Below are 22,701 nucleotides of genomic sequence, written 5' to 3' on the forward strand. Positions count from 1 at the left end.
CATCTCCCCCTCTCCCTCCTCCTCCACCTGCCCCTCCACCTCTCTCCCTCATCCTTTCCCTCCATGCCCTGCTTCCAGCCTGGGGCTCCATGCCCTGCTGCTCTGCCACCTCCTCCTCAGCTCTTTCCGTGCCTTCCAGAGGTGCCCTCATCAGTATTAAGTCAGTAATCATGACGTCGCTATTTCCTTCTTAACAAACAATGCAACAAAAGCCAAATGATGGTTACTCGTTTTATTTATTTGTTTGCGTTAAAGTCTAGCGGTTACGTTCATTTGTCTGTATTGTACAGAGTAACACAGTAGTCATCTTCACAGATTGAATGTTTGGAAATACTCAGCTACTGTATCTAGTTGCTTTCTAAGAAGCCAACTGAATTGTATAACCCTCATAACGACCAGTTGATAGTCTTTACATAAATGACTAGTTGCTACATAAGGAATGTACTGACACCGACATGGACCAGTGTGGACCAGAGAGGGGAATTCAACAGACACAGACACACAAAACAGTTGTGGAAGTATTATAGCTTGTAACGTTCATGTTACAAAGTATGTAAGAGGGAGTGTGGGCGAGGAGTCTGTAAGTTTAACATGTACTATCACGTGTGTGTGTGTGTGTGTTTGCTCACCTAATGTAACGGTTTGCTTTCCGAAAAGACAGTTTAGTTGCTCTCTGAGTCGACTAGAGAAAAAGCCGATGATGAAAGTTAACGTCACTGAAGAGCATTTGTTTATCAATGTTATCACTAGTCCCTAATCGTGTCACATACAGTAGTGTCTGAATTCAGTGCTTGGGTGCTCTTCTGTAAGTCCTAAGTTGCCACGTGGCTGGTACTGTATGCATCTTATAGATAGATATAACCTGCAATGCTTTAAAATGTTCCTGACGAGACTTTTTAACTTTATTTTACACGTGGTGTAAAATATCTCACAATGTAAATAGGTTTCTTTTTATTTCCACTACAGTATGTATCTGTCACACGAAGCAAATAAATCTGCAAGGCAGTCTTGTGTTTTCCTGTCACAACAGAAATATATAACGTACAACTATACATTTTGATGAGAAACAAATATTAAGAAACAACACTGATATGTAGAGCAAATATTTGATACTGCATTCGATTATATAAAATCAAAAGTAAAACTTTTGGATTTAAATGTGCAAACGTTCCAAAACAAACGGACAAGGTGCTAATCGTGACATCTACATAAAGATTTACCGTCCAGTAATTTGCTACTGAGTTGCCAACAAGCCCCGCCGACGAGGAAAAATCAATAAAGCGTTAATCTTTGAAGAGGCAGGGCCGACAGGGGGAGGGGGCTGAGCTCTCCCGGCAGGGGGTCTGGAGCGACTTCAAGGCTCATGGGCGCAGAGGCAGGAGGTAGAAGTGCACCGGAAGAAGACAACTCCTTTCCCCGTCCGAAGCTTCGTTGTGGTTTGCGAGACTCCCACGATCCAATCAGATGCCAGTGATTAGGACGGGCTCTCTCGGGCTTTCTTCCAGGGCGTCACATGTTTGTCTTTAAGTCCTCCTGATTGTCCTTCCTTGTTGTCGAGGAGTCACCAGGAGAGGGCGCTATTCAACAGCCCGTCTCTTCTCCAGCTTCAGTTTCAGCTCCTCAGACAAGCCTGGGGGGGACGGGGGGGGGGACAACAACCGAGGCGTTCAGGTGGAGGGGGAGACACTTTATTCCTTAGGATCACTAAATTCCCGTAGAACAAAAATCTACTGGACAGGAAGTACCACACGTGTTCTATAAGACTGACCTGGCTGGATGGCTACACCTGCTCTCCCAGCAGTGTGGGTTCTCAACCTGGCCTCTGGGACGTCTGGGACCGAGTGGGACCTGGGGGTGGGGGCCGGGGTCGGCCGTGGGGTAGGCGGGAAGGAAGGCCTGGGGGTGGGGGCAGACCTGGGGGTGGGAGTGGGTGCGAAAGTAGGTCTCAGGAGAGGGGTGGACGAGCGAGAACTAGGGTGCATCCCTGGTGGCTTCAGAGCTTTCCTCTCCGGGACTGAAACAAAGATGTCAGCCGTTAAGGAAAAACGCACCCGTTGACTGACACGTTTACCCAAATAGGGAGACCCAGTGTTACGCAACAAGAGAGAAGCAGAGAGGATGAACCACCAATTCTGTAGTCGAACGGCCGAGAGTTACGTATTTACCTTGCTTACTCGTTTCTCTGGGCAGAGAACTGTGAGCTGGCACTGGTGTCTTCAGAACTGCAACATAAATCACAGGAAAAAGAGATGAAGCCGTTCCTCACGAGAATGTTGCTCACGAGAAGCGTGTCCCGTTGAGAACATGACACCTCTTTCGCGTGTGGCGGTGCCTGTGTTTAGCGGTGTCTTCTGTGGGACTCACTTGGCAGGCGGGAGCGGGGGGGAATGGGCGGCGCTGGCTCCTCCTCCTTCACGTCTGTTTCGACAACAACAACAACAACAACAACAGACAAGCAGAGACAATGGAGGGGTGAGAAACGGCGTCATGCCTGCAGTGGCATTATTACAGAGGGAGGGAGGGAGGGACACTCACATGGGTCGTTCAGGTAAATCCTCTCCCCTGTTTCCGACTCAGGTACTTCATAACAATCTTGATCTCTTGGAACTAAATATGAAATCAAAATATGAATTACAATATACCACACAGTCTCCATATATTCTAGACTTCGAGACAAAGAAGACTAAAAGGAGAGATTGCCTGAGGGTAAACCACTGAAGGAAATGTAAACATATTAGTGGCAAAACAAACATGTCCAGGTCATGTGATCAGATATATGTGGGTTCAGGGTTGTTGACAGACTCTGTGGTGACTGGGCCACAGGTAAGATGGCCTACCTGGTTTAGGTGGTAGTGTCAGGGTTGAGTCTGGTGGTGAGGTAGGGGCAGAGTCAGGGGCAGGGGGAGAGGCAGGGGGAGAGGCAGAGTCAGTCTCTGAGTTGGAGGTAAAGGCAGGAGGGATGGGACTGCTGGAGGCACAGTGGAGACTTCTCTCTCCGTTCTCTTCATTAGACTGAACAAACGCTGTGAAAACAGCGGGCAGGAACGGTTTTTAACAGCACACACGTGGCAGAGAGAGAGAGAGAGAGAGAGGGAGGAGAGAGAGAGAGAGAGAGAGAGAGAGAGAGATAGAGAGAGAGAGAGAGAGAGAGAGAGAAGGAGAAAGGAGGGGCGTATATATAAAGACAGAACGAAAGGGGACATTCTTACTGATGCTCTCTTCATACGGCGCCTCCAGAATCAAGGGGGTTAGAACTCCACTGGTCTTTTCCACCAGACAGTTGATGACATCGTGTAAAGTGGCACAAGGGATCTATGGAAACAGGAACCATCCTTACATATCTTGTGTTATCAGACGCCATGCTTATTATATATGGCTGAGATGAAAACTAAAAAGTAGCCCTTTTCGTGAAACATTGACCACTAAATACACAAGGAGGGCAAATAAACCATTAGGCGGTGGCAGCGACGGCTAAAAGCACAAGTATAGCAGGAAGGGAATACTCCAGATTGGGTATGCTTGATGTTATCATTGCCCAGACTTGCTGTGCATAGCTGAGAAACATGTTCTACTCGGCTCTACCTCTTGTTAAGTTAACTGAAATCCACACAAGGAGAACAGGAGCCATTATGTTGTGGAAAGGAGGAACAAACAAAGCGCAAACGTTCTTAGAACTGTTTGTTCGTAAGCCTCTCTGTAAAAAGTCTGTTTCAGAACACTTACTGGGTTGTCAATGTCGATGGCAAAGTGCCCGTCGTGTTTCTTGGTGACGAGGTAGTGCCTGAACACGGGCCTGAGGGAACAGAGAGGACTTCACATTTAGTCATTTAGCAGACGCTCTTATCCAGAGCGACTTACAGTAAGTACAGGGACATTCCCCCCCCCCCCCCCCCCCCCCGAGGCAAGTAGGGTGAAGTGCCTTGCCCAGGGACACAACGTAAATTGGCACGGCCGGGAATCGAACTGGCCTCCTTCTGATTAATAGCCCGATTCCCTAATCGCTCAGCCATCTGACTCCCACTGACTCTGACTTTAACGTGGTTCAAACAGAAAGAGGTCAAGGTGTTTAGCGTGGTTCAAACAGGAAGAGGTCAAGGTGTTTAGCGTGGTTCAAACAGGGAGAGGTCAAGGTGTTTTCCAACAGGTGCGTTTGGGTCTACGAAGCATTGGGTAGCCGCGTTAAGAAGTGGAAAAACGATATGAAGAAAACATGACAAAAGATTGCCTTATCTCTGAAGAGGTAAGACAAAAGGTTGTCGTAGCTCTGAAGAGGTAAGACAAAAAAAGGTCTTATCTCTGACCTGAGCATCTGACATTGTTTCACTGATCTGTGAAGTAGACAAAGACAGGCACTGATGCATGTAGGTAGCTCTGTGGAAGATGGGCTTGGTCGGAGGGGTAGAGGGGCGGAGAGGGGAGGGTGGGGTGCAGTGAGGAAGGGTGTGGTGAGGGCGACGTACCCGTTGAGATCCTGGTAGGTGGTGACAGCGAATGAGGCCCCGTCCCGGTTGGGGCGCAGCAACAGGTTGCCCTTTCCTCTGTGTTTCTCCAGAATGTTCTCCGCCTCGGAGCGAGACACGTGCTGGAAACACCTGGAGAGGGACGACAGGGTCAAACAGAGGAACCTGACACCCCAGACGCCTCGGAACCTCGGAGACACGACTCTCTCTCTCTCTCTCTCTCTCTCTCTCTCTCTCCCTCTCCCTCTCCCTCTCCCTCTCTCTCCTGAGCCGCAGCAGCACAGGGAGCCTCGGCCGTGACTGGACACAAACTCCCTTATCCTGCTGAGCTACAGCCCAGAAAAGGTGTTTCCTTCCCAGCACTAACACACCTGTGTCAACTGTTCACAGTGGTTGAGTTAAGATTAAGTTTACATGTGGTTAAGGGGTGGGTTGGTGCAGGGCTGGGCTGGAATTCTGTATGGCCAGAATCTCCACAGCAAACTGTTCATTTAACACCAGGAGAGTTCATTTGACTCGTTGAGTGTTTATTTACATTTACATTTAGTCATTTAGCAGACACTCTTATCCAGAGCGACTTACAGTAAGTACAGGGACATTCCCCCGAGGCAAGTAGGGTGAAGTGCCTTGCCCAAGGACACAACGTCAGTTGGCATGACCGGGAATCGAACTGGCAACCTTCGGATTACTAGCCCGATTCCCTCACCGCTCAGCCACCTGACTCCTATTTAGATCCGCTCTCGTGAGACAGGCCCACAGAAAACCTCCTGTTGTTAAATGAACATGTCCAAAATGGTTTTCTGTGTAGCAGGAAGCCTATGTGACACAGGGAACTCACAAGGGCATCTCCGACAGCAGGCTGACGTAGAGGTCGGGGTTGGACTGTGCCGGGAGAGAGGAGGCGTGGCGGAGTCTCTCCCTCTCTCTCTCCACCGTTTCCCTCAGGAGGTGAATCTGTCCGGGCAGGAGGTTAAGAGAGCCGGGCACGGCCAGCTGTGGAGAGAGACAGGAAGGGCAGGGTGTCTGTCAGACCAACAACCACTACACCGACGGCAGAGAGGAAGAAACAGGTCTCGGGAAATGAGCTGATCTGAGAGGAGGTGAAAACACATGATTTGAAGAAGGAATCCTGAAGAAAAATGCTTTGACCCGTCACTGACCTCGACCACAGAGTAGATGTAGCCTTTCCAGAGCTCCCGGGCCTCAAGGCTAGGCGCCTGTAGACAGAAAACCTCTGTTAGGGATGTTGGACACGCACACTGACATTTGCAGCCAAGTAGATACTGTGTTCACCTGTGGTATTTCCTTACAGTTAATTTAAAGTCTTCGTTCTTCATGTGAAGGTTGAGTCTTGCCGCCCCTAAGTTTTTATCCCGATTGCAGTCATCCGTTAGGGAGATGAAGTTGGTGAGAGAAAGCTTATCTACATACTGTGGACACACACACACACACACACATCTGGAGTTAATGCTACAGCTGCTGCTTAACGTGTCCACCTAGGCTATGCATTTGAATCTTAAATTCCTGAGGAGATAGTTCCCACAACTCACATCATTATCTTTGTTGGTGTTGAAGAAGAACAGAGTGTTCTCACATAGACAAGTCCACAATTTACGAGATGTCTGGCCAGTCATCAAAACAGACAGACAGACAGACAGACAAAAAAGAAAAGAAAATATTATTCCAGATTTATGGCAAAGAGATACTCATGAGAAATAGGTCAAGAACAATTATAGTAAAAAATGCCTCTGTCTTCAACTCTAGTTATATCACCGGTTGGATCACTGACAAGTGTGCTGCCAGGTAATCAGAACTGGTTTGGTATGTGTGCAGGGGAACTGCCTCAGTTTCCCCCAGAAGGAATAAGAAACAGTGTCATCTTTCTCAGAAACTCAGCACACGACTGCATTGGATTTTCACCACCAGCTTCCTCTTAATTTATTTTTTCTTTATTTGTTTATTTGTCAGGGACAATGCAGCGCACATTATTACATACATAGATAATGTTGTAGATGTGTTGCATAAAAGGTTTTTAGCCAATAGGCTAATTTGCAACCCCAGTCCCTGGTCAGACCTTTCAAAAAAATTTGGCAAATACAATTTACTGCATAGTGTGAGTTACACAATCATGCAGCAGATGCAATATATTAGTATATCAACAATAAGAACCGCTGTTCTAGACAACTTTGCCATACAACAATCTTTATTGATCCTTTTTAGGCTTAAGGTACATGCCAGTGATATCAGTTAGTATCAACTGGTACAAACCTTCACTTTCCAAAAAATACTGTGAGTTTGAGATTACATTAGTTTCTGCAGAATAACATTAAGATTGCTGGCAATGGGGGTCTGATCTCTGACTCAACTCTCGTCCAACCTGTTTTAATGTTTTTTTTATGGCTCCTTACAGTAAAAGGCTGTCAAACCAGTTGTGGAGCTATGGGCGACATTCCATGACTCCTTTGGAAAATCAAAGTCCATGCTGCAATCAACATGACAAACACTCACCTGAAACCATGTCCCACTCTATTCCACCTATGGAAACCCCACTGTGTATCATCGCTGACATTGTGTGTTTGAGAGTAAGTGTGTGTGTGTGTGTGTGTGTGTGTGTGTGTGTGTGTGTGTGTGTGTGTGTGTGTGTGTGTGTGTGTGTGTGTGTGTGTGTGTGTGAGAGAGAGAGAGACAGAAAATGCATACATGTTGCTGTGTTTGTCTACATGTGTTTGTGTGCCTAGAAACTCTGTCAACCATTAGCCAAAACTGCAAGACTGGAACCACAAATGAGATCCATCCAAAACCAACCAAAACAAATACAGAAGTTATTATGTGATTGTAGTGGACACATCTTTCCATAACCCAGGTTGTAATGTGATAGACACTCATGCTAAAAACAGATCAAATACACCTTAAGGCAATGAAGACTAAACAGACATACAGTGAACTGTCAGACCATGTTTAACTGTAAGTTGAGCCCAGACTCATTCCAGACATTGTCTAGATCGATCAGCTGGAACATTCTTCGACACAGAAGATCACAAACAAGCACTCACAGATCCTCTCTGTCCATTATCAGCAAGATAACAACTTTTCAAACACACAAACATTCTTCTGAATTCAGAACAGATAATACAGATGAAGCAAATCCATGTTTGCAAAACCATGAAATAAAAACGTTACGACAGATCTGTCTCGACATACCTTGTCTTTAAACGACCTCTTCTCCAGGTACCCCTCATAGTAGCAGTTTGGAAGTTGAGTCCGTAGTCGTCCAGTTCTCCTGGGGATGGCCATTCCTCGCTCAGGTCAAACCAACAGGGCTTTGCTGTGTAATGTATTCTACTAAAATACGTAAAAAAATAAAATCTAGGAATAATGAACCAGTCCAAGGGCACTCGTGTCAGAGTGTGAGGTAAATTTTGTATACAAGGAAAAATAATTCAGTAGTTTACACTGCAAAGAAGTCTTTACGTGTGCCTGTCTCTCTCTCACACTCTCTGTCTGACTCTCTCTCTCCCTCTCTCTCCCTGACTCTCTCTCTCTCCCTCTCTCTCTCTCTCTCTCTCTGACTGACTCTCTCTCTCTCTCTCTCCGGTATTGCAAGTGTGGAGCTGATCCTGTGGAGCAGGTGTATTTTCTCCTGTCTCTAAAGGAGATTGTTGTATGCTCAGTGCTGATTGGTCTCTATCACAATAGACCACGGACAATTTCTGGTGACGTTTTACACCAAACCTTTGTGACTGGAAATGTAGTGCCCTCCTCAGGATATTTTGAACCCACTTCCTGTCTCTGGAATGAGGAGGGACCTTTGACACAAGTCTGGAAGTCTGAATGCCTACTATGCCTAACCAAATGTTGCTGCTGTAGTCAGTTGGGCGGGTTCTTCGAGGTTTCTTCAAGAATGGGGTTCGACTAGCGACGGGCAATAAGTAGCTTGTGCACTGTTGTTGTATGTGCTCTCTGACCAATATCCTCTTCTTCTAGGCCATTTGATTGTAAACACATATTGTAAACAGATTCACCATTCCTTTTTTTCATGATATTTGTTTCTCTTAGAGTTTAGTAGGTCAGGTGTTTCTGGTACAACTAACTGTTGTTGCTTCAGGATCACTCCCAATTAACTCCGCTACAGTAGGTGGCAGTAAAACAATTATTGATTGAACATTTCCATAAAGAAGACCATTATATTTTGTAGTTTTTAGCGTGAAACCCGTTCTTTTGACTGGCGGGACGGAGTTTAAAATTTAATTCAATTTTCAAATGTCTAGACGTTTATTATTCCCAGTATTACAAATTATTTTGTTTCGTTCTTAACGTTACTTATTAATGCCTTGTGCGTTTTATGCTAGGCATACATCATTAAGAAAACTGTATTTAACAGCAAAAGATCAACAACAACCAGACTTCCACTGATAAATCAGATTTTACGCCGGCCAGGGAGCCCTTTCAACTTCTGTATGCAAAACGTGCAGCCGCGTCGACAGCGTGACGCAGAACAACATAGCGGTGTGTGTGCTGGCTTGTGTGCTTGTCCGATCTTGTGTCCCCTTCCCAGGCAGTGCAGTGAGTCTAAGTGGAGGACTAACGTCGAATAATTTAACAAGCTAGCTAGTTGGATATACAGCAGCCACAAAACCGAATGGGTTTGTAACGCAAGGAAAGCAAGTCTTCTAAAATTGTTGACTATTACAATTGACAGGCAGTTATCGCAGGCTAGCTAACGATAGCACTCCAGCTATATTGGAGTTATTTGCATGCTGGTCACAGCTTAGTTAAGTCCAGCCTCGCCGACGCTTTCATTCCTTGCTTCGTTAGCTGACAACATTTCCTGGTGCTGTTACTAGAACAGTTAGCTTACTTTTATGAAGGGATAGTATCAATGTGTCTTGCTAGAAACAATTGAACGGTTGTTAAAACATATTAAAACATTTAATTCGCGGCATGAATCGCTTGCATCTGATTCTTTAATGGGGCTTTTAAGGATTATGATGCCGCCCAAGTTTCAGCTTTTGGGTGTTTTGGCATTTGGAGTGGCGATGCTCTTTATTGAAAACCAAATCCAAAATCTGGAAGACTCAAGAGCAAAGCTTGGTAAGTTGTTTTTTTTTGTTTTGTTTTTTAATGTGCATTAGAGAGAGAACGTTTTGCATGCGTCTATATTTGCTGTGTGGACATTTTCAGCTGTTGGCAGGCACATTCCGACGTGTTAGTGACTGTGTTAGCTGGACTAAATTGAACTTCCCGTTACATTTGATTATTTACACAGGTCTGCTGATAAAAGTTTCTCCCCAACCTGATTGATAAACAATTGTTTTCGTCCATCTTCTGTGGTCTTCCTTCCGGAAGTTTGCCTTTCCTCCACTGGTTAAATTTTCAGCGTGTTTTGACACAGAAATGTAGCCTACACTGTTAAATAAAATAAAAAGAGTCAATAGATGTCATCATGATTAATGAGCTCAGTTCAACTTTCACTCGCATTCTTGTTGAGCATTTGCATGATTTGAGAATCTTAATCTCGATGAGACTTCAGATAATTGAATTGGATTAAATGGGTCTGTTTTTTTTTATTTTTATTTTTTTTATTTTTTATTTCGAGTGATGAAGGAGCACTGAGGCTAATGCCATTGGCACTGTGGCCCGTGCCTTGAATAATGAATGTTGAAGCATTTTAGTATTGAAGAAATCTAAGTTATTGGGTAGAGTTAGGCTACTCTGCAGGCTACTTTTTATAGCGAGTCAGGTGGCTGAGCGGTTAGGGAAGCGGGCTAGTAATCTGAAGGTTGCCGTGCAAAATGACGTTGTGTCTTTGGCAAGGCACTTCACCCTACTTGCCTTGGGGAGAATGTCCCTGTACTTACTGTAAATCGCTCTGTATAAGAGCGTCTGCTAAATGACTAAATGTAATGTAAATGTACTTTGTACCGTTAATTAATGTCTAGTCAACCGTACCCACATAAAAGTTGTACATCTGACAACTGAGATTTTCCAGTATCTGAGTTGCAGTTTCGGTCTACTGGACTGGATCCTGTGTGATCCAAGTTCCTTCAGAACACTCTCTCTGCAAGAAGAACATTATTAACTTTATTTTTGCCAGAGACTAGCAACTGTATTGTATAGCCTTGATGCTGCTATCTAGAGTACAAAGACATCAGTACAAAGATGTCTGAGGTCTGTCAGAGATGCAGAGCGATCTCAGTTCAGAGTCATGGGGATGTGAGGATGTAGGCTTGTTTTCCTCTGCCAGGCAAGTGCAGATTTGTAAGTCTCCATATTCTGTGGATCTGAATCTTTTTTTCAATCCAGATTGGGAGCGAACCAACTGGATTATCCATTGGGTCCAGATCAGCGGTAGTTATTCTCCAGACTTTGCACCAGATGTGCCATCCCTTCATCTTTTATGATTTCTGCTATTTTATGATGGCCCATATTTCAAATCAATCCCCTCCAAATCCTAACAGGATTAATCTGACAGTGGACCAGAGTAGTTGTAGAGTAGACCAACACTAACCCTTCTGGGCCCCATTTCGTCATCACTGATCATGCATAAACGACATCAACAAAAATGTGTTGATTTCAAAATGTTTGTTATGCATACAGATCAGGGCAGGCCATCCCATTTTTTCGTCTCTCTGTCTTTCATGCAAAAAAGAGAAAGGGGGAAGTGGATCCTCCTGTTTTTGAAGTAGATCTCCCTGGCACAAGATGGCTTGGGAGGGAGAGGCAGAGGGAGGCAGAGGGAGGGAGAGGGAGGGAGAGGGAGGGAGAGGGAGGGAGAGGGAGGGAGAGGCAGGCAGGCAGGCAGAGAGAGGGAGGGAGAGGGAGGGAGAGGGAGGGAGAGGGAGGGAGAGGCAGAGAGAGGGAGGGAGGGAGAGGCAGGGAGAGAGAGGGAGGGAGAGGCGGAGAGAGGGAGGAAGAGGGAGGGAGAGGGAGGGAGGGAGGGAGAGGGAGAGAGGGAGGAAGGGAGAGGCAGAGAGAGGCAGAGAGAGGGAGAGGGAGGGAGGGAGAGGGGAAGGGGGAGGATTGATTGACAGACACCTCTCAGTGTAGCAAGCCTGTTCCCCTGGCAGCCTATATTCCCCTCACAGCCTTATCACAAAGACACCAGCTTTGCTGCTGAACCTGACACAGCTATTGTTATGGGAGACGGTACTAATTGCGAACTAAATACAGACTTATTTCATGGTGCCAACCAGGACACGGTTTGCATTCTGCAGTGGCTGTTTTTAATTATATTTTTGTGAGCCGTTGTAAACCAACTGTGCTTATCCAACTTGAGGCCTACGTTGGGTTTCTGGTGCTCACAATACGACCTCTGCAAATGGTGCACCGTTGACTCACACTGGGTTTCACAACAGCAACTGTCACCCCCCTGAAACTGACTCCCCTTTTCTTGCACTTACGTTCACTCTTACTAGTATAGGCAGTTTCGACGATAATACTGGTGAAGTCTGTGATTTTCAGCGCATCCATCATAAGATCACTTAACTTTATGATGGATGGAGTTCTCTCTGTGTTTGATTTATGCCCGTGTTCAGAAATGTGCTCCCTATATGTTTCTCTATTAATCTTATTCCTGGGAGGCTAGCTTTTGTATTAATTAGGTAGAACTTTGATGAATGATCTGGTCAAACAGCAGATGTACTGAATTGGTGGTGTCTAGACCGCACAGTTTGTAGCTCAGGGCTCAGGCAAAGTCTGCCGCCTTCAATGGAGGCGTTTTGAACCGAAATTGCGTTTTGTGAAGCTTGTTTTAATATCGGGTACGATTGCTTCTCTGAGCCTCGGCTTGCTGACAGCACGGCAAGAGGAAAATAAAGCCTCCATCTGCCACCAGCAGTGACAAACTGTTTGGGCTGGAACATGGGCCCCGACAGAGGTATTGATCCAGAGAAGGAGCAGATGACAGTGATAAGGCATGCGGATCGACAGATTCTAGAGATAAGGTGGCCTTCTCTCTTTTTTCATGGAGAGTTAGTAGAACACTCTCTCACAAGCTAATACCCAGGCTACGACGTTCATTTATTTAGGGCCTTTTGTGTGTGCCCGAATGGCATGCTGACTGATGGATATGATTTTCAGTAATTCACCATCGAGCCATTTTTGTAAGTCTGGCAGGACCAGGGTGACCTAGTCCAGTTGATTTCACAAAGATGTGCTCTGAAAGGAATGTGAGCTGATGTCAGCAAGGGATGACTGAGCAAGCCAGGCAACAGGGCACTCAGATCATTCAAACGAAAGGTCAGTGTTATTAGAGACAAACCGCATCCTTAATTTGGATTCATGTTTATCTATCGACTGTGACGTCACGTGACTGTGGCGTGACCTGAGGTGAGAGTGACTCTACTCATCATCCTTTAGGCTATTTCAACACAATCTGTCCTATTTCTGTGCTAACACATTTTCTTGGCAGGTTGCTCAGAATGCAGTAGGTTGTGTAGATCTTGGACCGGAGAGTGGCGGGCAAGAACCGTGTGGAGGAACATGAAATTAAATACTTTCAACTGCAGTGCTCTCACACAATAAATAATTCAGTGAGTATTCTGTAGGGATGCTGATCAAAGTAAAATCCTCTCTGACAACAGAATAAAGTTCCCAACACTTGTCTCTCATGCAGAGGTGTTCTAGGCGTCTTGTGGGAGGGTTTCGTTCGGTCCCATTAAACGAGAGCTCATTCGAAGACGACTACGCTTGTTTTTACTCGTCGAGGAGAGTCGTTTGACGTGAAAACGACTGCGGGTACCGTCTAGTCCGCTCGCCCCGCCACAGCCTGACATTGAGACGCGTCTCCCGGTGTCCTCCGGCAGAAGGAACACGGCGCGAGATTACGCCGTTTCGCTAGCGAACGACTTCTCCAGCTCCCCGATAAGTCTTCGAACGGAGGCAGCTCTCTGTATCTGGTCTCGCTCAGTGCAGTCGTAGCTATAGGCTACGAAGACAGATGGCACAGCTGAAGCCATGTTTTAGAAGAGCTCTGAAGGAGAAACTAAGGCTTACATTCCTCTGGGGGTTTGGTGTAGGGTACCTTGTGCCATCCACCAGTGATAAAGAGTCACTTAAAGTCACTTAAAGTCAGAGGAGTATTGTTCTTCCTAGAACACGTCACATTTTGCTGCAGTTTGCTGCCGTGTAGAGACCCTGTTCCATTCCCTCTGTCCCAGCCTGGGCTGTACTGGTGCTACTGTGCTGTTCTGTAGCCAACCATTCTCTCCGTTAATCCTCCTACCAGGGAAGTACAAATCCAATTTAAACTTCCCACTGCAAACATCTAAACATATCCCTTTGTCAGTGTGCTAGTTTGAGTCTTTCTTCTGGAGCTCCTAGCCATTAAGTCCTGTATCGAGTTGGAGGTTTGTTATATTGAACCAAAGCACTGTGTGTGCCTTGGTGGCTACACCCTGCTGTGTGGGACACGCAAAATATCACCCAGCCCTAACGGTTAGGTCTGTTTTATACATTTCGAAAGGCATTACTGCTTTATTGAACAGTGAGTGTGAATAGTGACAGGGAATGTAGAGGAGAGAGAGGATATGTGGGATTCGAACCCTGGCCCCTGCAGTAAGGCCTCAGTTTATGTGGTGAGCATGGTGAGCCTCCACAGCCCCCCTGTGTTGTCTGTTAGGTCTCATTACAGTTATGATATAGACCCCCCTCTCATTTGTGAATAATTCTCTCAGATCTCTACAGGGATGTTTGCTCTAGTGAAATTACTTGGATGAAACGGTCTGAGCTCATGAGGCCAATTTCCACAATAACAGACCGACGGATCGCTAAAGTGTCAGCCATGCATAATCCATGAAGGTACATTGAAAGGACGGATCATCGAAAATGCTCCTCCAGTCCAAACCATGTTTTCTTTTGGATGGTATCCAAGGCGGAATGGACAAATACTTGTTTTGCTTCGGTCTACCAGCGGGTTTGTGTGCTCAGTGGACCTCGGGAGAGACGTTTCAGTGAGTCAGAAGGCCTGAAGTAAGTTTTAGGGCAGGAGCCATGGTCTGGCATTGGAGACATTTACATTTATTCATTTAGCAGACGCTCTTATCCAGAGCGACTTACAGTAAGTACAGGGACATTCCCCCGAGGCAAGTAGGGTGAAGTGCCTTGCCCAAGGACACAACGTCAGTTGGCATGACCGGGAATCGAACTGGCAACCTTCGGATTACTAGCCCGATTCCCTCACCGCTCAGCCACCTGACTCCCTGGGAAGAGAATATGAATGTTCCGTCTCAACGACTGTTGTCTTGTCGACGTGGCAACGTGAATTAGGAGCGTTCCTTGACTATGACAACCGAAATACTGTTGGAACTGTGCATTTCTCATCCTTCATCTTACATTGGGACCCTCAGTGTCGCTTTGAATAAAAGCATTTGCTTAACGAATCAAAAAGTTGAACGGGGACGTGGGAGGTCAGCGCAGCTTCGCCGTCTAAATCTGTCGAGGTGGAAGTGCAGTTTCCGAAGCCTCTTCTTTTAGTCTCGTTTCCTTGTTTGCCAGAAAGCCTCAAGGCAGACGAGGAGGGGAGAGAGCGCCCTGGTCTGTGACATCTTTAGAATTCTAGTGTTTGCTGGGAAACTTTACATTTACTTACAGTAACTTACACTAAGTACAGGGACATTCCCCCGAGGCAAGTAGGGTGAAGTGCCCTGCCCATGGACACAACGTCCTTTTGCATGGCCGGGAATTGACCCAGCAACCTTCTGATTGGTAGCCCGATTCCCTAACCGCTCAGCCATGTGACACCCTAACTTTGCTCAGACTCTGTGCCAGGAAGACTAACAAGCTCTGATGTTCCCTCAGGGAGGAGAGATGAAAGCCCTTCCCTCTCTCTCCTCTCCTGTGCCCCGTTTGTCCCATTTTAGAAATAATGATGACAGATTGAGTAGGCTGCACATCACGCGCTCGCATCGCCCCGGTCATTTCTGTCCGTCTGGGCTGTGAAGCGGATGCTCGTGTTGACGGGAGAACATCACACTTTCCAGCGATGCGTTGGCAGAGCGATCCTCTCGCTTCAGGAAGTCGATAAGCCAATTAGAGCAGGGCTCTCCAGGGCCCGGTCATGTTGAAAGGACCTCATTGGTCACTGCCCAGTTCAGGTGGATACTTAGCAGTCATGTTGATGTATCAGTAGGGGAGCTGGGTCTAAGTGCCCCATGACGTTTGTCTACAGAGACATGGAAAGCTCATATAATTTAAATTGAATCAATCCAGGAGGAAAGAAAATCATCTAGGAAGTAAGCTCACACTGTTCGGTTAAAGCGAACAAGAGCGTGGCTTCCAGACGCCCATACCGCTGTATGGACCAATCAGAGAGTCCCATCCCATCTTCTGTTCCCCTTGGAGGAGGCGGGTCGAGGAGGCGGTTGGAGGAGGTAAACAAACAGAGGAGCAAGGCAGAGCGAGAGAGCGGGGCGTCCTGGGGAGCGCTAAATGCCAGGCCGCAAATTGCTCCCCAGGGAGACTTCTGGCTGGCTCGGGCCCAGAAGAGCCCCACATGTCTCCATTTTCAGCATCGACAGCCTCTCATCTCCTTCGTTCCTCGGTGGATCTCTCAATCTGCCGTCTGACTGCACGGCCTCGTACTCACCTCCAGCTCAGGAGAAGCAAACGTCGAGTTTGAACAGCGATCGTAAAGATCAGCACATCTCCTGACTCGGCTTGAAAAAAGCAAAATGTCGACAGTTTCTCCTGCTGTTGACAGATTGCACACTTATTTTTTTTTGCTTAGGCAGCCACTCAGTGTCTGTCAATTCCCTCAGTCTCTCTCGGTGATTGACATTTCTTCTTCTAACGAAGGTGAAACGGAACAGCTTCGGTTATTCCATCAGGGTGACATCATTGAACAGGAAGCAAGAAATTGGATACGATGATCGAAACTCTCTTAACTGGGATTCTTCTCAGTTTCCCATTCCACCCCATGTCAATGTCCTCAGAGGGACGATTTTCACCACTCAACCCCCCCCCCCCCCCCGGCTGCCACCCATCACCCAGCTGCTGCCGGACCGGGTGCCCTCCGCCCGCGCGCCCCAGACGGTTCCCCTGACAACCTTCACCAGCCGGGTGCTAATTGGCCTGTCTGTCCCCTGATGTCCTGGAGCAGTGAGTCGGCAGCACTGCCCCACATACACTGTAGAAGAAATCTGGAATAGGTTTGGTTCCCACCTCTTTGGGGGGATACGTTAGTCCCCTCAATATCCACCTTGATTTGCCTTTGAGATGCGGTCAGCCCTGGAAAAGAGATGGCGTACACCATACCCCGTGTGTTTTAGCATCTCTGCTATTTCTGAGGAATTCTGAACAGCACTGCTTGGTTTCAGCTGTCAGCGGTGATCTTTGTCCTTTCCACGTGTCACCTTGTCACCGTTCTCCTCAGGGTGACAGCGGCGGGCGGGCCGAAGCTCCTCACCTGATCCACTGGGGCAGTCACATTAGCCGTACGCCACAGGGCGAACGGTGTCAGTCTAATGTGACACTGAATAAAACAGACAAGCCTTCCGTCTGCGTTGCCGGTAATTTGCAGAATGGACCGGCTACCACGGACACAGAGAGCCGTGAGCTTCCCGGTTTGTTTACACCGATCTCTCTGCAGCGGTAAACCACACGGCAGTGCGTAATTCACTGCTCCGTTCGAGGCTGTTGTTTTTGTTGATGTCGTGACTCTAATGCGCTCGAACGCAGCGAGACGCAACCGAGGCCCGCTAGCCTCGTACACGCGGGGCTGTCTGTCAGCCTCGAACCCTGTGTGGGCAGTCGAGGCCCGCTAGCCTCGTACACGCGGGGCTGTCTGTCGGCCTCGAACCCTGTGTGGGCAGTCGAGGCCCGCTAGCCTCGTACACGCGGGGCTGTCTGTCGGCCTCGAACCCTGTGTGGGCAGTCGAGTGTTGTTCTTTAGTGTCCGTTAACACAGACCTTGATTTGGCTCCTTTGTTATACACTCCCTTTGGTGTAGTCTGCTCAGCAGAGCAGACAGTATTGAGCTAAGGGCCAACGAGAAGAATCAGACCTACTGAACAATGTGTAAGGGATTTGTCCTCCTTTTGCTCTGCTCCCAGCAGTCTTTTCTAATTTCATTAAATCCGTGTATTTATTTATTTATTTTCCAATCTGGAAATACAACAGAGAAAATGGAACGGGGCTCTTAATTGGGCGTGAGTGTCGGGGGTGGGCTTCGCCCCGACTGGTGGTTTGACGGTTGCAGGGTGGGGATATGGGTGAGGCCCCGCCCCCTACCGTGCGCTTAACCCCCTCACCTGGGGGCTGGTGACATCATCTTCGATCAGAGAGATGGTCTCTTTTTAATTGGGACGGAAGGATTCTATTCCACGGTGTCGGGCATCATACCTGTCTCGTAAAGTCTGCCTGAAGGTGTCCCTGTTGGAGTAATCAACATGAAAGGAGATCCTGCTTAGTAGGGCAATGCCGAAGCAGCAGTCTGAACATACTGCACCAGACAGAGGGGTTGGTGGTGGGGGTTAGTGAGACAGTTCGATACGCTATAATGAGTGACCCAAGGGACGGAAGGAAGGAAGGAAGGAAGGGAGAGATGCTGGAGTGAATTTGGAGGGGATTAATACAATCCGGTAGGCCGCGATCCCGATGAATCAGGCTCATCGCTCCCTTCTCCATTCCCCGCGTCAGTCCGGAAGAGGGCACAGGGACGGTGTCTTTTCTGGGGCATTAATCGCTGAGCGGACTTGTCTTGCTGAGCCATGACACAGAATCAGCGACCCAGATGACAGTAAGACCATGGGAAGCAGGTGGTCCCCTTCTCCTTCAGTGGAAACGGGAAATAAATTAGCTCGTAGCTCGCCGCGTACGTCCCGTCCCAACCTTCGCCACTGACGTTAAGATCTCTCGACGGTAGCGGATGATACATCGATGATTTATTGCTAACAGTAAAGAGCAACCATTGGAAGAGCTCTATAAATCTGGCTGCCCGAATCTAAAGCAGGCTACCTGTGTGTTGCTTAATCGTCCCCTTTCTGAGGTGCTGAACCAGTCAGAAAGACGATGTCGAGTCTAATTTATTCATGTTGTCACCTCGCTCTGATTCCACGTTTGTCCTGCCCTGCAGTCCTGGGGGAGATGGAGGTATGGCCGTCCGTGGGGGTGTGGGGGGTGTGTGTGTGTGTGGGGGGGGGAGAGGCTTATCTGAACCCCACAGTGGCAGAATCACCGCGATAACGAGACACGGTTCAGAGGCGGCCTGCCGAGCGGAGTGTTCAACCGGGGGAGCGAGGGAGTGCCCTGCCCTACCCACTGCCTCTCATCTCCCACACGGAGCCCCGCCTCGTCGGGCTCCTCGCACCTCGTTCTGGATGTCCGTCTGCAGTAGCTATGAACGTCAGGATTAGCCTGTTTATGGCCTGCGTGGAAGGAATAGCTCAGAGGTAGCTTAGGATAATGGAATAGCATGGGACACCAGGGTTTAACCGTTTTGGAATGTGCAGTGCTTCGCAAACCTTTTACGGTTGTGGAGGTTGAAAGTTTCAAAGGCGATACTGTAGCGATGCCAAGGGAACATGTTTTTTCGTCTCTGGATTTGTGCTGTCGTTTGCAGCTTCCCAGCGGTGGATTTTCCTTTTTTCCCCAGACATCTTAAACAAACACAACTAGGCAAATTGGCCAGTCTCATGTTTCACAGGAGGTGGGGTAGCTGAAGGAAAAAAACACACACACAAAACAGGTCTACAGCCTTACTCTAATATTGAGTGGGACGTGATCAGTTCTTCCATTTAATCAGGGAGAGGGGCCTTTATCAGGGCTAATTGACGACCAAACATTCTTGGAAAAGGGGGAGAGGTCATAGGAGGATAATGCATTGCCCCCCCCCGGTGCCTCCCCACCCCCAAATCGCTCCATCACAACAGACAGAAGCGTGATGAAACTACACGCCTTCAATTAAGTCAACAGACGTTATCAGGTCCAATCAATCAGCCTGGGGCGCCTTCCCACACGACATCGCCTCCACGAGAGCTCTGAGATCTCACCTTGCGACGCTGCGACGTGGGGCCGCAGACAGCATCAATCCATCACAGAACCTCACAGACGAGATGCTTATTCCTCAATGGAACTCCGGAGCATTCAGGTCCCACTGTTCCAGACATCAGCAGGCTTGCTGGGGAGAAGAACTACATGGTATATCAGTGTTTACTTTCCTCATAAATGGGATCAGAAACGGCCATGAAACGATAATTTGTCAGCCTCTTTGAGGGGAGGCTGCTCTGACATGTTATCTTAACTCCTCAAGGGTAGGAAAGGGTAGAATTTAGCATTGAGATTAGAACAGCATCAGTATCACAATATCTAGTTTTGCCTTTCATCCTATATCTAGTTTTCTTTCCTTGAGGGGTAGTGAGAGCGAGCGAGGAAAGCTTCACGCGATCATTCTTGTACTAATGTGGTGGTTTACAATAGCTTCTCCTTCAGACCCGAGTGGAATCGATTGACGGATTCTCTCAGGATCCAGTTTGAGCAGACGGAGATGAAAGGCTTTTAGTTGTCCTCGGAGGACGCTACGACGCGGCGTTCTGTCAGCGGCAGACTAGCGTGGCGGCGCGTCCATGTCTAAAACTAGCTGCTAGCTGAAACATGTAGGCTGGGCTAGGCATGGATGCTAGGCTAGGCATGGACGCTAGGCTAGGCATGGACGCTAGGCTAGGCATGTATGCTGGGCTGGGCTAGGCTAGGCATGGATGCTAGGCTAGGCATGGACGCTAGGCTAGGCATGGACGCTAGGCTAGGCATGTATGCTGGGCTGGGCTGGGCTGGGCTAGGCTAGGCATGGACGCTAGGCTAGGCATAGATGCTAGGCTAGGCATGGACGCTAGGCTGGGCTAGGCTAGGCTAGCATCCTGGAGCACAGCCAGAGACAAACGAGCAAGAGGAAGGCGGCCCATGTCACTGGGGCGAGCCAGGCTCCGGGTAATGAATGAGGCCTCGCGATCAGAGCATGTCTGGAGCACTCCCTTTAGACATGCACACTAATGAGAGCAACACCACAAGTCATTTGTACCGCTTGCAACTTGCCTCATTATGTGACGTTACAGCTAGCGCTGCCAATAACCTGCCATGTAAACTAGGACTGCTCTCTGCTGACTGTAAACTAATAATAGTAATTATAATGGCAGTTGTTAATAGTAATAATAATGGATTCATTGTACGCATCCAAAGATGTGTACAATTGGAGGATTTGAACTTGTGACCTCTTGATATGCAGTCAAATGCTCTAACCACTGAGCTTGACGACATTGCCAGACATCATTGATTGCCACTTGACTTTTACCCTTTCCCACAGTACTATTTGTCTGACTGCATGTCATTGTTTTATACTACGGTATTTTGCAAGAGGGGCTGGGCCGGGGAAAATGCAAATTCGACACATTCAAACAAAAGGCACTGCAGTGTTATGGTTAGTGTGCAGATGAATTGACTTGACCTTCTGAACATAAATGATAGATCAATAATTGAAATCCACTGCAGAGGTGGAAGAGGTTTGGCTTGGTAGAGAGCAGAGAGTGCGACTGCACAGGGGTGACTAGTGTGGCCATGTGATAAAGGACCATCCTCGTCCCAGGGATAGGTAATCGTTTATCAGTGTCTGCCTCTGGCAGGTGCGCAGGTCCCAGCGGCGGTCCGAGGTGATCGCGTGGCACTTCCTGCACACTCCAAACTGCTGAGGTACAGATTACAGTCTTTTACTTCACGTTTGCTTTGCTGAGCTAAAAGAAAAACCAAGAATATTCCAGGTTTTTTTGTAGTTCATGCATTCGCAGTTGTTTAAGAGTCTGCAAAAGATACCGATCTGTCTGAGATTAGATTCAGCGCTGCAGTCTCCCCTACTTTTATTTTGCTAGCATCATCTCACCAAGGATTTGAAATCCCTGCTAAGGACACTCCAAAGGCATTAAACCACAGACCTTCTCTTGGACCTGCTCTGGAAGCACCCGTCTATGCAGACGGAACTCCGGAAGGTTCCGTGATCTATGAATGTTCCGTGATCTGGCAGGACTGAGCCAGGCTTCTTGCAGCCTGTCAGTCACCGCAGCCGGTCCACTGGGGAGGCGGGCTCTGCTGTGGTACTGACAGCTACAACCAGCAGCTCACAAGGCCATACCTGTAATTAGCTCCCTGCAGACACTCACAATGGGAAAAGGGAACCAGAAAAAAAAAAAAAAAAAGAACTTCACTTGTAATTATGTCTCCTTTCAATGATACCATCAAAGGCTTAATCACCTGGCGATGTGTTTGCGTGCCGTGATTGAGCGCAGGTGGTCGGGCTAATTAATGCGCGCTAACAGAGCCGTGGACGCCCCTCCCCCAACACCCCACCTCCCCGGATGACTATCCACCGCCCCCCTGCTGAGATCAGAGAGGAGTTAATGGTCACCATGGTGCTGAGAAAGAAAGAGAGGGTGAGAGAGTGAGCGCATTTATCTCTAGTTCAGTCCATCCTCCCAGCAGTGGAATGACAACTTTTCCTCCTCTGGGGGGTGACACTGAGTTGTCAGTGATGCTGCTGTGGAACTCTAATACACAGCATCACAATATGATGGAGCAGGTTCGAACCCTCCTGGTTTGGCCCTGTTTGAGGAACGAGGATATGCGTGTGTGTGTGTGTGAGTTTGTATCTCGTTCTCCAGTGGGATATTTTTAATCTGTTTATGTAACTAAGGCCGCCTTTGCACCACCGCGTGTTATGGGTCCATATCTCACTCTCCATCTCTCCCCCTCTGCCATCTCTCCATCTCTCCCCCCTCTCTCCATATCTCTCTCTCCCCTTTCCATATCTCCTCCCCTCTCTCTCTCCCCTCTCCATCTCCCCCTCTCTCTCCATATCTCTCTCTCCCCTCTCCATCTCTCCTCCCCCCTCTCTCTCCCTTCTCCATCTCCCCCCCTCTCTCCATATCTCTCCCCCTCTACCATCTCTCCTCTCTCCCGCCCTCTTCCTCCGGTCGCTGCAGAGCAAACGATCGCCAGACATGAGGTGCGGGAGGTGGAGCAGAGGCACACCCAGGACGGGGGCCGGGAGGCTGCGGGGGCGGGGGGCTCACTGATGGACGCAGACGACGTGGTGATCATCTACAACCGGGTGCCCAAGACGGCCAGCACGTCCTTCACCAACATCGCCTACGACCTGTGCTGGAAGAACCACTTCCACGTGCTGCACATCAACACCACCAAGAACAACCCCGTCATGTCTCTGCAGGACCAGGTGAGGGCACATCAGTGGAAAGACAAATCA

At 48.1% G+C, this 22,701-nt stretch overlaps 2 protein-coding genes across 3 annotated transcripts in view; one reads left to right on the forward strand and one right to left on the reverse strand.

The window, feature by feature from the left end:
• Positions 1-227: 227 nt before the first annotated feature.
• LOC136936545 (signal-transducing adaptor protein 1-like) lies at positions 228-8,038 on the reverse strand. The gene is made up of 14 exons (XM_067230165.1): positions 7,662-8,038; positions 6,011-6,082; positions 5,771-5,890; positions 5,621-5,677; positions 5,299-5,453; positions 4,461-4,592; positions 3,724-3,793; positions 3,210-3,312; positions 2,838-3,023; positions 2,536-2,607; positions 2,365-2,418; positions 2,175-2,222; positions 1,769-2,014; positions 228-1,630 (listed from the first exon to the last, which is right to left on the reverse strand). Exons 1-14 carry the CDS (start codon positions 7,752-7,754, stop codon positions 1,578-1,580), a joined length of 1,461 nt encoding a protein of 486 aa, XP_067086266.1. The 5' UTR covers positions 7,755-8,038; the 3' UTR covers positions 228-1,577.
• Positions 8,039-9,039: 1,001 nt separating this feature from the next.
• The window catches only part of LOC136936652 (heparan sulfate 2-O-sulfotransferase 1-like), a 47,860-nt gene continuing 34,198 nt past the window's right edge, over positions 9,040-22,701 (forward strand). For both annotated transcript variants that reach the window (XR_010875190.1, XM_067230257.1), the window contains exons 1-2: positions 9,040-9,551; positions 22,421-22,671. Coding sequence is in view for 1 of the 2 variants with exons in the window: in XM_067230257.1 (XP_067086358.1) it covers positions 9,428-9,551; positions 22,421-22,671 (375 nt within the window). In the remaining variant the exon portion in view is untranslated. The remainder of the gene's footprint in view (positions 9,552-22,420; positions 22,672-22,701) is intronic.

This window comes from Osmerus mordax, chromosome 27, assembly GCF_038355195.1.
Source record: "Osmerus mordax isolate fOsmMor3 chromosome 27, fOsmMor3.pri, whole genome shotgun sequence".
Taxonomy (NCBI): domain Eukaryota; kingdom Metazoa; phylum Chordata; class Actinopteri; order Osmeriformes; family Osmeridae; genus Osmerus; species Osmerus mordax.

What these genes read in the sequence shown, in the direction of transcription:
- LOC136936545 (XM_067230165.1), bottom strand. Translation starts at nt 7,754, where the DNA reads ATGGCCATCCCCAGGAGAACTGGACGACTACGGACTCAACTTCCAAAC. An exon ending in AGAGGTCGTTTAAAGACAAG is followed by an intron (nt 6,083 to 7,661) that starts GTATGTCGAGAC and finishes ATGACTGGCCAG; the next exon opens with ACATCTCGTAAATTGTGGAC. An exon ending in CCATCGACATTGACAACCCA is followed by an intron (nt 3,313 to 3,723) that starts GTAAGTGTTCTG and finishes CTGTTTCCATAG; the next exon opens with ATCCCTTGTGCCACTTTACA.